General features: G+C 43.7%; 1 protein-coding gene across 1 annotated transcript; it reads left to right on the forward strand.

Moving 5' to 3' along the window:
* Positions 1-1,190: 1,190 nt before the first annotated feature.
* Positions 1,191-3,296, forward strand: LOC106140058 (uncharacterized). Its single transcript, XM_060954027.1, has one exon. The coding sequence runs from the start codon at positions 1,191-1,193 to the stop codon at positions 3,294-3,296; it is 2,106 nt and encodes a 701-aa protein (XP_060810010.1).
* The last annotated feature ends 10,138 nt before the right edge of the window (positions 3,297-13,434 follow it).

Here is a 13,434-nt window from a genome sequence, read left to right on the forward strand (position 1 = left end):
ATATACAAGCGACATGAGCTTCGCGTCAGGATATGATCTCGACTGGCCGATGGTCAGCGACGGCGGCCGAGGAATGCGCTCGCGCAACGCCCAGCGAAACCGGTTTTGATCTACGGGGATAATACGCGTTTCCATAAGACCGCGACTACAACTGACTGGTACACGGCACATCCGATATGATATTCAATATTGATATCATGTATATTAGGATTTAGATTGTAAATATAAAGTGTAAACATTATTAATATTTAGAATTAGGAAAGTGTATATATTGTAAATAAATAAATTGTAAATATAAAATTTGTTAAGGTTTAAATTATGAAATATAAACGTGTATAAATAAAATGGTAAAATGTATAATTGATATATATACACATGCAAGGTAGGAAGGTCACCTACAAATCTATGCAAATGGGATTTGCTTACATTAATTAACTTCGCAGCCGATCTCACTGAAATACCTTTTTATAAAACTTCATTAACTGCTTCTTCAATTTTATGTGCATCAACTCGCGTTCTCTTCTTAGGTGGCATTTTTAATCTGAAAAATAAGTTAAAATATATCACAAACCTAATGTAAAATAGTAGGCTTGAAAGGGACAGTTATGAAGGGGACGTCCCAATCATAGCCATTTGTTTTGTACATACATACATACATAAAATCACGCCACTTTCCCGGAGGGGTAGGCAGAGACTACCTCGGGGTGCTAAGATCTGCGGGAAACCTCCTCGAGTGCCCTGGCTCTTGAAGGCTTTGCTTCTGTTGCTTGATTCAAATGAATCCGGTGACAGCGGTGGGCCGACAAGAGCCACGGACGGTGCACCCTGGGCAACAGCAAATAACTCCCTGATATTCAGGGTCTTATTTGTTGTTGGCTAATATCCCGCAAAAGCAGGGCCGCCCTTCTGGGCCTTGTTGTTCGGCAGACGGGGCCCTTTTTGGGCTACCGCGGGTTGGATCTCGCTCCCTCTCGTCTGCTCTTATCAGACCAGAGTGGATGCGGTGCAAATCTTCGCCCCTACTGACAGGGCTGTCATGGCCAATGCTACGAGGAAGAAAACCTCAATAAAAAATAACCCCAATCCCAATAAGGACGGGCGCGCCGATGGGATGAGTGGCGGGGGGGAACCCCGTCTCGAGCGTCCAACATCAGGGACCAAACCCTTGTAAAAAAGGATAAAAAATGAACATGTCGTCTTCCAAAACATTACTACCCCAGGAGGGTACCGGCCGCTCTGCGGTCGGAGAATCCCTCCCCACGTCCTTGGATGTGGGCAGCCCCACCGTATCTGGGGGGGGCAAAAGTCGACAACGGGGCCGTTGCCCCAAAATTGCAGGCCGCAATGTGGCCAGATGTAGAAGCCGCGGGCGATCATCTACCCCAAAAGGGGAATGTGAGCGCGAGAGATCGCCGTACAGCACGCCGGGCGGTTCGCTATTCGCGAGCGATGTTTCAGACCCGGAGGAGGACCTTCCTGAAGTTTATTTGACGGAAGCGCCCCCTACCAGGCCGAAACTTAAGCGCAGGTTACCCCCCGACAGGGGGTCCAAGGTCGGAACCGCGGCAAGAGGGCGAGGACCTGCCAAGTCCCACGCTAGTAGAGTGAAACCCAGGACGATTCCCTCCAACTCTGAGGACGATATCAACCATGGGACGCAATACCTTCGCAACTCTCATCAGGAGACCGCTGAAGGACCGCTTGAAATTGCGAGTCACGCAGAGACTATCCGAAAGGCTGCCCAGTCCATCTTGGATAATGCTACAAGGCCGGGACCTTTGGACAGCTCGATTTGGGCCAATCTGAGGGATAACTGCCAGCAGCTGCTAGGCACTGCAAGCAAATTGCAGGAGGAGACGGCCGAGGCCGAGTTGATTCGTAAATTAAAGGCGGACAATAAGCGGATGAGTGAAGAACTGGCTCACCTGAGACAGGAGACGAAGGCTCTCTGCTCTGCTTTTTCAGAGCGAAAAGCGCTTCAGGAGAACACCTCGGACTCGACGTTCATGGCCCGGGTTGAGCAAACCCTAACCAAGTTCCGGGAGACCATTACTCGGGACCTGTTCGTGTCTTTGGGAGGCATGGTCAATGACCGCCTCAAGGATGCTGAAAGGAGGCGCATTATCGCTCCTAAGGAGATATTACGCCCTCCATTAGCAGCGGACCAAAGGCGACTCGAGGCTAAAGAAGCCGTAAGTAACCAGGGAGCGGACACATCAAAGTCTAACCCGGTGCCCACGGTGCCGGTGACGGCCGGTACAACAGGATCCACCCTGATTTCACCTGCGAGAGCGGGCCCAGCTCCCAAGGGCAAAAAGAAAAGAAAAAGAAAGAAAATGAAATCCGGGCTTGCTCCTGACGCCGCTTCTCAGGATCCTGCTCACGCCCTTGACACCCTTGAACCTTCAGCGGTCGTTGAGGGACCCTGGACGATGGTCGTCCGCAGGGGACAGGGCAAGGGATTAGGCAAAGGAAAGCAAACTAGTAGGAAAGCCCCAAAGAGTTTCACCCTGCCCAAATCATCAGCGGTGTTAGTGACACTGAAGCCGGAGACTTCTACCGACTACAAGTCAGTAATGAGTAGGGTGACAACTCTTCAATTATCGTCCATAGGGGTGGAGCACGTTGCGGTGCGCAGAACCGCTACGGGGGCTCGTATTATAGAGATTCCAGGTGAGGACAGTGGCGCCGCTGCTGACAACCTTGCCGACAAAATAAGAGAATTGGTGGGGGATGTCGCCGAGGTATCTCGGCCATATAAAACAGCGCAAATAAAAATTGCAGGCTTCAATGAAGCTGTTACGCCGGAGGCCCTTCAAGCCGAGGTATCCAAGGTCGGGAATTGCCCACTAGGACAGGTAAAACTAGGGCAAATTCGGCTTGCACCAAATCAGACTGGGGCTGTCATAGTTACCTGCCCCGTCGCCGCGGCTAATACCCTGATCACGGCTGGCCGCCTCCTAGTAGGATGGTCAGCCGCCAGAGTAATTGGCCTTAAGGCTTTGCCAATGCGCTGCTTTAGGTGTATGGGTATGGGTCATACTCGAGCCTTATGTCCTTCCCCAGTGGACAGATCGGACTTGTGCCACCGCTGCAGCAAAGCGGGGCACCTCACCTCGGCGTGTGGTGTTAAAGAACCCTGGTGTGCGGTGTGTCATCTGGCAAAAAAGCCGGCAAATCACGTAATGGGGGGTAAAGTCTGCAACCCCCCTCGTACCAAAGGACGGCTGGCGACAGCGGCGCCTCCAACTGCGCCTACAACGGCGCCAGAGATAGGTGGTGAAATGGAGCAATGATGCCTAGGCAGCAACAACTTACCCTAGAGGTGTTGCAGTGTAACATCAATCACTGCGCCCGTGCTCAGGATCTTCTCTTACAGCATATGGCGCAGTGGTGCATCAGTGCTACCATCGTATCGAAACCTTACTTTGTCCCCCCGCATCCCAGTTGGGTCTCGGACACTGAGGTGTGGTCGCTATTACCATTCCCCGAATGGGAGACAGACCGCCCTTAGTAAAGCTTTGTGCCGGACCGGGGTATGTCGCGGCCAGATGGGGAGAAATTATACTGATAGCGGTGTATTTTGCCCCATCGAAGCCGCGAAGCGACTTCGATTCCCTGCTTATTGAAGTGGGACGTATTGTTGCTGGCGCGGCACCCGTACCTGTCATAGTGGCGGGAGACTTTAACGCCAAATCGCAGGTGTGGGGTTCACCTGTCACCGACATACGCGGCAGGATCCTTGCCGACTGGGTGGTTGCATCGGGATTGTGTGTCCTAAACCGGGGTACTGCCAACACCTGTGTGCGATGGAATGGAGGGTCAATAGTTGACCTGTCGTTCGCAACCCCATCCGTCGCAACACGAGTCACGGGTTGGCGTGTCCTGGAGGATGTGGAGACCCTCTCTGACCACTTGTACATCAGAATGTCGGTCTCCAAAACGGGTTTGGCGCAACCATTCAACCGAAGAGACAGTCGTCTGCGAAACCGATTCCGGAAATGGAGCCTGGTCAGTCTCAATACTGATGCAGCAGAAGAGGCGGCCTTGTGGGAAAATTGGCAAACGCCTACGCCGGACAGGTCCCTCGACGTGGAAGAAAGGGCCTGTCAGTTTCGGGAATCCCTGCAGAATATTTGCGATGCTTCCATGAGGAGGTCGGGTCCGCTGCCTGCGAAAAAACAAGTTTACTGGTGGTCAGAAGAGATTGCGATTCTCCGCAGCACCTGTAATAGCGCCCGACGGAAATACACCCGATGCAGGCGGCGAAGGAACAGGTTGCCAGGTGAGGCGGAGCTCCTGTACGCAGCACTTGGTGAGGCCAAAATGGCCCTGTCCTCCGCTATAGTGCAGGCTAAGGACCGAGCACACAATGAATTCTTGGCTACGCTGGACAGGGACCCCTGGGGGCGGCCATGCAAGTGCGCAACAAAATGCAATGCGCCTCCCCAACGGCCTCCCTTGAACCGGAGCTTCTGTGCACCGTAGTAGAGGGACTGTTCCCCACAGTTCCGGAGTTTGCCCCGCCAAAAATGGCCGCCGAGAGAGAGTCCTCAGTGGAAAAAGAAGTACCTCCAGTCAGCGACACGGAGATGGACCGGGCCATCACCCGCCTACGGGGACGCAGAAAAGCTCCAGGCCCAGACGGGGTCCCGGGCCGCGTCCTACTAGTGGCGCTGACACACCTTGGAGACCGTCTGCGGCACCTGTTCGAAGACTGTCTTCGAACAGGGCGGTTCCCCGGGATTTGGAAGGAGGGTCGGCTCTGCCTCCTGAGGAAAGAGAGTCGACCTGAGGACTCCCCCAGTGGTTGGAGGCCCCTGGTCATGCTGGATGAGGTCGGGAAAACGCTAGAGCGCATTATAGCGTCCCGGATCATCCAGCATCTAGAAGGGGAGGGACCCAACATCTCGACCCACCAGTTTGGTTTTCGAACTGGGCGGTCTACGATGGATGCTATCGGGTCGCTGAGAACATTCTCGGAGAGGGCAAAGGCGAATGGGGGCGGGGCCGTGGCAGTATCCCTTGATATTGCAAACGCCTTCGGCTCCATCCCATTCGAGGTAATAGGCGAGGCGCTCCGATATCATGGCATACCTCCTTATCTGAGGAAGATTGTAGGGCACTACCTCACGGGGAGGGTAGTACTCTACGAAAAGAGAGATGGGGCCATGACGTCCAGGGCGATGGCTTGTGGTGTTCCCCAGGGTTCCGTATTGGGACCTCTGTTGTGATACATTGCATATGATTGGGCTATCCGCGGGGATCTCGGACCCCAGGTGCAAGTATTATGCTATGCAGATGACACACTTGTTGCAGCCTGGGGTCACGAACTTGAGGAGACTCTGCACCGGGCTTCTGTTGCGGCGGAAGTGATGATCCGCCGCATCGGCATGCTAGGGTTAAGGGTGGCCTTGAGCAAAACAGAGGCCATCGCCTTTGGCGGTCGAGGTTGGACGACTCCAGCTGGTGCGTACATAATGGTGGATGGGGATAGGGTCCCTGTGATGTCACATATAAAATACCTTGGCATCACACTGGATCCTCGATGGAATTTCGGGGAGCACTTCAAACAGTTGGCTCCTCGTGTAGTGGGAACAGCATCGGCGCTCAGCCGGCTTCTGCCCAACGTTGGCGGGCCTGGTGCCCCGTGTCGGCGCCTATATGCAGCTGTGACACGCAGCATGACACTGTATGGGGCGCCAATATGGGCGGACAGGCTCACTAGAGCTAATAAGGTCTTGCTGCGGAGGCCTCAGCGTGTGGTGGCCATTCGCATTTGCAGGGCCTATAGCACTATAGCGTGGGCCGCAGCCTGCGCATTGGCTTGTACCCCACCCTGGGAACTAGACGCACTGGCCCAAAGCGAGTCATACTGGGAAAGGAGGAGGCGGGCGGAGACACCTGAGATGGCGGGAGCGGCTGACGAGAACCTGGCTGTGGCATTGCGGGAGCGATGGAGGAGCGCCCTCGAGAACTCTGAGTTTGGACATCGTACAATTGAGGCACTCCTTCCATCGTTTGACAACTGGTTGGACCGGCGCCATGGCCAGGTGACTTTCAGACTGACGCAGGTAATGACCGGGCATGGCTGCTTCGGTCATTACCTGCATAGAATCGGAAGGGAGGCCACAGAGGCCTGCCATGAGTGTGGGGAGCCAGATGATACGGCCCAACACACTCTGGAAGAGTGTTCGAGGTGGTCAGACGAGCGGGCTGATCTTATAGCCGTCCTAGGGACCAGAGATCTCTCGCTGCACAGCGTCATAGCAGCGATGCTGTGTAGCGAGAGTTGTCTGTTTCTGCGAGCACGTCATCTCGCAGAAGGAGGCCGCTGAGAGGGCGCGTGAACAAGATCCTAACGCGCCCCTACATCGTCGGGGACGGGGGGGCAGAAGGCGTGCGCGATATCGCGCGCGCTTACTGCCTCATTAGGGGCAAATGTTGACCCTGAAGTAAAAAGGGCAGCCAGCAACTTACTGGTCGCCTAAACGGTAAGAGTCCCTGGCAAGTCGCACAGGGGAGCCGGAGGGCATTTTGGTGAAATGCCATGCGATCCCATGATGTCCTCAAAATGGCGAAAAGGGCGCACCGGAGGGGTTTTAGTGGGTAGGCTGGCACATTAGATGCCAGGAGTCCCACACTCTCCCGGGTGAAGACCCGGGAGGCAGTCCGTTAAAAGGATTTCCCCTTCGGAGAAAAAAAAAAAAAAAAAAAAGGCAGAGACTACCTCTTTCCACTTGCCACGCATCCACATTCATAACTCTCTTCATGCAAGCTCGGCGGTTTCGGGTACTTTTGACCTGACCCTTTACCAGGACGTCCTTAATTTGATCAAGATATGTTCGTCTAGGTCTTCTTACTCCGACCTTTCCCTCCACACTCTCCATGTATATCTGCTTAGTCAACCTGTTTTCATTCATCCTCTCCACATGACCGAACCATCAAATTTTTCAAATTCAAATTCAAAAATATTTATTGTGGTACACAGGTATAAAAGATATAAAAATGATAAACATGTAAGGTGTCACTGTGGCCTGTCTATAATAGACGTACAATAATTAAGGTACTTAGTCGCTAAATTAAAAAAAACAAAAAAAAACCAATTGCTTCCAAACCATTAAAAAAGAAAAAAAAACACATACAAATATATCCCAAAGCAATTCGTCAAAGTGGCTAATTCCAGTCCTTTAAATCGTCATTTAGAAAGTCATTTATATTATAATAGCATCTGTCTGTCAAAAATGATTTCAATTTATTTTTAAATGTCACAAAATCGAGAATTTTAATGTTGTCGGGTATTTTATTAAAAATTATGGGAGCCATTCCGATAACATTTTTATTCATCATGGCAGTTTTAAATCCACCAGTTACCAACTTATATTTGTATTGGGGTCAGATGTGATCTACCCTCATCCTAATGTCGGAAAGTTTTTTGAATAAATTCGAATTCAATTTCACTAAAATACATAATTCTAATATAAAAATACATGGAAGTGTCAATAATTTCAGTGATTTAAATATCGGTACACAACTGACTGTACTTTGCAAATTGTACATCGATCTTAAACACCTTTTTTGTGCCTTAAAAACTTTGTCATTACCACTCGAGTTACCCCAAAAAATAACGCCGTATTGTAAATGAGGTGTAACTAAACCATGGTAAGCAGTTAATACCACTTAAATGTTTACTTTTTTTGACAATTTGAACAAAGCATATACTGCTTTATAAAGTTTTTTGCATACTTGTTCAGTGTGAGAGGACCATGTTAATTTGCTGTCAATCGAAAGTCCTAGAAATTTTGTTGATTGTACCTCCTCCAGCCTGTAGCCATTATAATTTATATTCGTATTAGGTGGTGATTTTCTTTGATGAAACTGCATTAATTTAGTTTTTGCAAATTAATTTTTAGATTGTTTGAGTCTAACCACATTATAATATCATTTAAAACTGTATTTATGTCACATTCGTATTCATTCGTATCGTCACATTTGATTATGGCCGTACTGTCGTCAGCAAATAAAACCATTTTATGTCGTATATATTTTGGAAGATCATTGATATAAATTAGAAACAGCAGTGGCCCCAGTACGCTTCCTTGAGGTACTCCGAATCTATTTATTCTAGATTCAGATCTGTGAACCTCTTCATTCTTTGATTTTGAACATAAACTTTTTACTTCTACATATTGACTCCTATTTAGAAGGTATGATTCAATTAAATTTAAAACATTTCCTCTAATACCATAAATACTCATTTTATTCAATAATCTTTTGTGATTGACATAATCAAATGCTTGTGTCATATCTGTATACAGTGCACACACGGGTGTCTTATTATCTACGTTTCTCATAACAATGTCAAATAAATCATAAATTGCCATATTAATTGTTCTATTTTTCCTAAATCCCTGTTGTTCGTCACATAAAATGTTATATTTTGTCAAGTAATTAAAAATAGATTCAAATAAATACTTTTCAAAAATTTTTGTGAAAATTGAACCCAAAGCTGTTGGTCTAAAATTAGACATGTCTTTTTTGTCTCCTTTTTTATGTAGTGGTTTTATAACCGTAGTTTTCAAGCTATTTGGGTAGATTCCAGCAGTGATGCACAAATTTATTAAATGACATAAATGCCCGGTATATCATCAGAAACAAATTTTATAACTTTTGTAGAAATATTATCATAACCTGTGCTAGTTTTATTTTTAAGTGATTTTATAATTTTAACAACATCCTCAGTCAGTATAGGTATCAGAAACATAGTTTGTGGCTGTAACGGTAAATCCACTCTGTCACTTAACATGTTTGATGATTTTTCTATTTTATCAATAAAATGTGTATTAACAGCATTTGCAATTGTTTTTGGGTCTGAAATTACTTCTCCATTTTTTTCGATTTTTGTAATATATTCATTATTTTTATTTCTGTCGTTTATAATTTGTAAAGTTGCTTTTGATTTATTTTGTGATTTGGTGATATAATGTGAATTTTGAGATTTTTGAGTTAAATTTATAATTTTATTCATTTTTTTAGAATAATTTGATAGTGTCTGTTTAATTTCTACTGATGGCGATTTTCTATATTTCCACAAAAGTAGTCTTTTTTTCCTACAACAAGTTTTTATTCCTTTAGAGATCCACTTTAATTTCTTTTTATTTCTTAAAGTAATACGTTTAAAAGGAAAACAGAGATTATACAACATTTGGAAATTTTCTAGAAAAAAATCAAAAGCAATATTTGGATCATCAGTGTTATAAATGCCTGAAAATGGGAAATCTTTAATGTATTTTTTAAAAATACATAAGTGTTCCAGAGATAAAACTCGTTTTTTAACGTACCAATAACTTAATTTATTATATTATTATATAACCGGGATATGAATAATTTGAGCTGTATGATCAGATAATGCTAGCTCAATTACTTTAGTTCTACATGAAAAATTTAAATTGTGTGCATAATTATCAAGACAAGTTTTTGTCATTGGTCTAGTGATTTGACGTATTTGTAATTTAAGATTGTAACATTGTGTCCCTCTCCCCTCCCGGACTCGGATAATATCAGACGTGTTAACCTTGTCAACAGTTTTTATTGATAAAATTAAAATTTACGTACAAAACACCAAAATAAATCGATACTAAAAAAATAGGAGTGCATAAAAAGGCAGAAGTTGCATTCATACCGGACAACGACTAGATACACAACGCACACACGCAACGAAGTTGGAAGGCATCAGTGTGTAAGTCAGAACATCCATTCATTAATTACTCATCACAGTTATACGTCCGTGTAAAAGTGTTTACTCACACATATTCGTCGTGACTAAGGGGTCATCTTATACTAGACGGAACAAGAAGTTGTACTGAAGTCTCGATACCGTCCAACCATATCAGACCTCCAATAAGTGGCGACTATACATAATCCTTGCGTCGTTCTGAGATCCTGGTACTCGTACAACTTGCAATGTCTCTCAGGCGTACTCCACCAAATACCCCACTGGCAGAGCCCCCCGCGCCTCGTACCTCGGCGCTCGCCCTCCCAGCTATGCCGCTTCAACAACATGCGGGTTCTGACTCAGAGCTTGACACGATTACTATGCGTAATAAACGTAAATTCATATCGGAAGAGGAGATATCAATGCGCTCATTTATGCAAGAAATCAAAAGCATGTTTAATGAGTTTACCAGTGCCCAGGACAAAAAACTATTCTCAATACAAAATTCTTTATCTGCTGTTAAGGACCAAAACAGTGAAATTATGAATTCTATAAATTTCCTAAGTCAAAAGTATGAGCAAATGCGCGAAGAAATAGACACTTTTAAAGTGGAGCAAAAAGATACTAGGAGATATATTGAGACGTTGGAAAATAAAATCGATCAATTGGAGCGAAAATCGAAAGCGAACGAAGTAGAAATTCGAAATATCCCAAAGCTGAACAGCCTAGAAACAGCCCAAGATCTTCATAAATCCTTTATGAGCATCTGCGAAAAAATTGGCGTCAATATAAATGAGGGTGAAATTAAATCCATACATCGGTTTAATACTAAAATTGAAACAAATAAACCAATTATAGTTGACTTTGTAGGCGCTGCTAGTAAAAACAAGTTAATGATTGGACTTAAAAACTATAATGCTCAGCATCCCGTTAACAAATTAAATACGAAGCAGTTGCTTATAAGTGGACCAGAACAACGTGTATATATTTCGGAATCCCTAACACCGAAGGCTAAAAAATTATTTCGAATGGCTAGAGACTACGCTACTGATCACAATTACCGTTTCTGCTGGACTTCGCACGGGATCGTTTATTTGAGGCAGAAGGAAGGTGCAAGAGCTGTCAGGATAACTTGCGAGGACGATTTTCCAAAACTAGAAATAGTTCATAAGTGACTAGTATTAAGCCGCTGCATGTTCCTATATCTATATATAAATTTTAACTTGTATCCAACTAACATTGAAAATATTTTATTATTTTATATATTTTTGCTAAAGATCGTTAATAATGCTGCTTACCAACCCTTTTTCTCGACGCATGACGAAATCCACTCGCGCAACTGTATTATTCTATATACTGTGTATGCATTCTCAAAAATTATCGGCCTTACAACTGCAACTCCACAGCTACACATTTTTCTTAAAAATTGATAATGTGTTCGACTAATCTAGATTTTAACAACATAATTGATGAAACTAATACTGTGATATGTAATCAAATAAGGAATCCTGGTCTATGCTCAAGTACTTTACAACAACAAATACTACCAAATTCACAAAAAATGTGTATAATGAACTATAATGTACGAAGCATCAATAAAAATCTAGACAGTTTCCTGCTTTTTTCGTCCTATATTGATGTACAGGTTGACGTTTATGTTTTTACTGAGTGTTGGACTAATGAGAATTCTGTAATCCCCACTATTACTAACTATAATTCCTCCCATGTAAAAAAATCCTACAACCAAAACGATGGTGTAGTAGTTTATGTTGCAGATTACCTTAAATACAAATTATATGAACCTATAAATATGGCTGACTGTAACTGCTTGGTCATAGAAATAGACAACAAAACAACCATTATTTGTATATACCGTTCTCCCAGTTATAAAAACTTAAAAAACTTCATTGCTTCCCTAGATAAACTATTGAGTACCATAAAAACAAACTCAATAATTGTTACTGGTGATATCAATATAGACACATTAGATAGCAATATATCTGAAGCCGCCGATTATCTTGAATTAATGTCGTCGTATGGGCTAATACAAGGTGTTACTAGAGCCACAAGACCATCAACCGGTACGTGTCTCGATCACTTCATGGTCAAAACTGACTTTCCCTGGGAGACGCTTGTTTTTGAGGAGACTAAAATAACGGATCACTCGCCCACCTTATTTTATTCCAATAATGTCGATCACACAACTAAAACTCAAAATCCCAAAACAAGACTGAAGTTAAATTATGATGCTATGAAAACCTACCTTGAAAAATGTTGTTGGACGGAGTTTTATAAAAGTACTGACGTAAATTGGTGTGCAAATTTTTTGACAGAGCGTTTTCAATATACAATAAATACCAATTCTATACTAATTAAATTACCAAAAAGACTAAATCCACTAAAACCATGGATAACAACAGGTGTATTAAAATCGTTGGATAAAAGAGATCGAATCCACAAATCATTAAAAAAATCTTGCAACGATAAAACTAAATCATTTTATATAACATATCGTAGTTGGTGCACAAAGATTGTAAAAAAACTAAAACAAGAATATTACAAAAAAAAATTAGCAAAAAATTTAAATAACGCGAAGGAGACATGGAAAGTTGTTAAGGAAGTGGGGAATCTTAATAGTAAAAAACAACCGGCTTCTGACCTCCTCTCGATAAGGGATACACCTTCAGAGTCCCTGGACAATGTCAATGAGTATTTTACTTCAATTGGAAAGGATTTAGCACAAATAACATTAAGTAAATTAAAATCGAAAGAATCAGATTTAGCAGCTAACTTTAGTAATAATAATGGGCCTGTAAACTCCATATCGTTATATTTGACAGACCACATGGAGGTCACTAGTATAATTAACAGTCTTAAATCTAGTTGCGCCTCAGGGAATGACGGGATTTGTAATATGTTTTATAAAAATCTCAAAGATGTACTTAGTAAACCCTTAGCACATCTTTGCAACATTAGTTTCTCATCTGGTATATTCCCAGATTGTTGCAAAAAGGCAAATATTATACCCATTTTTAAATCAGGCGATCCAACCAATCCCTCTAATTATAGGCCAATATCACTACTTACCTCACTATCAAAAATAATAGAAAAAATTGCAGCTAAAAGATTAACAAATTACTTAGAATCAAATAAACTACTTCCCACTAATCAGTTTGGCTTCAGAACGAAAACCTCTACAGAAGATGCTGTACTAAACCTTACATCAAAAATATCAAACGCCATAGATGATAAAAAGAAATGTATTGGCGTATTTTTAGACCTACAAAAGGCTTTTGATACAGTTTCAATTCCAATTTTATTGACTAGACTAGAAAATCTAGGAATCAGAGGTACTCCTCTCAAATGGTTCTCGAACTACCTCTATAACAGATGTCAGAGAGTGCAAGTAGATAATCATAATAGCAGCTCTGCTTCCTGCTCCTTTGGTGTACCACAGGGCAGTGTCCTGGGTCCAGTTCTCTTCCTTGTGTATATCAATGACCTCTGTAGAATGCAACTACACAATGGCGAGATGCTAATGTTCGCAGATGACACTGCAATCGTTTTTTATGGTTCGTCCTGGAACCAAGCACGGTTAATAGCTGAATCTGGACTAGCGAGGGTGACCTCCTGGCTCGAGAATAATCTACTCTCACTTAATACATCCAAAACTAAATATATTTGCTTCTGTATAACAGCTGCAGGGCGTCCAGATAACA

Source organism: Amyelois transitella, chromosome W (genome assembly GCF_032362555.1).
Source record: "Amyelois transitella isolate CPQ chromosome W, ilAmyTran1.1, whole genome shotgun sequence".
In the NCBI taxonomy this organism is placed as follows: domain Eukaryota; kingdom Metazoa; phylum Arthropoda; class Insecta; order Lepidoptera; family Pyralidae; genus Amyelois; species Amyelois transitella.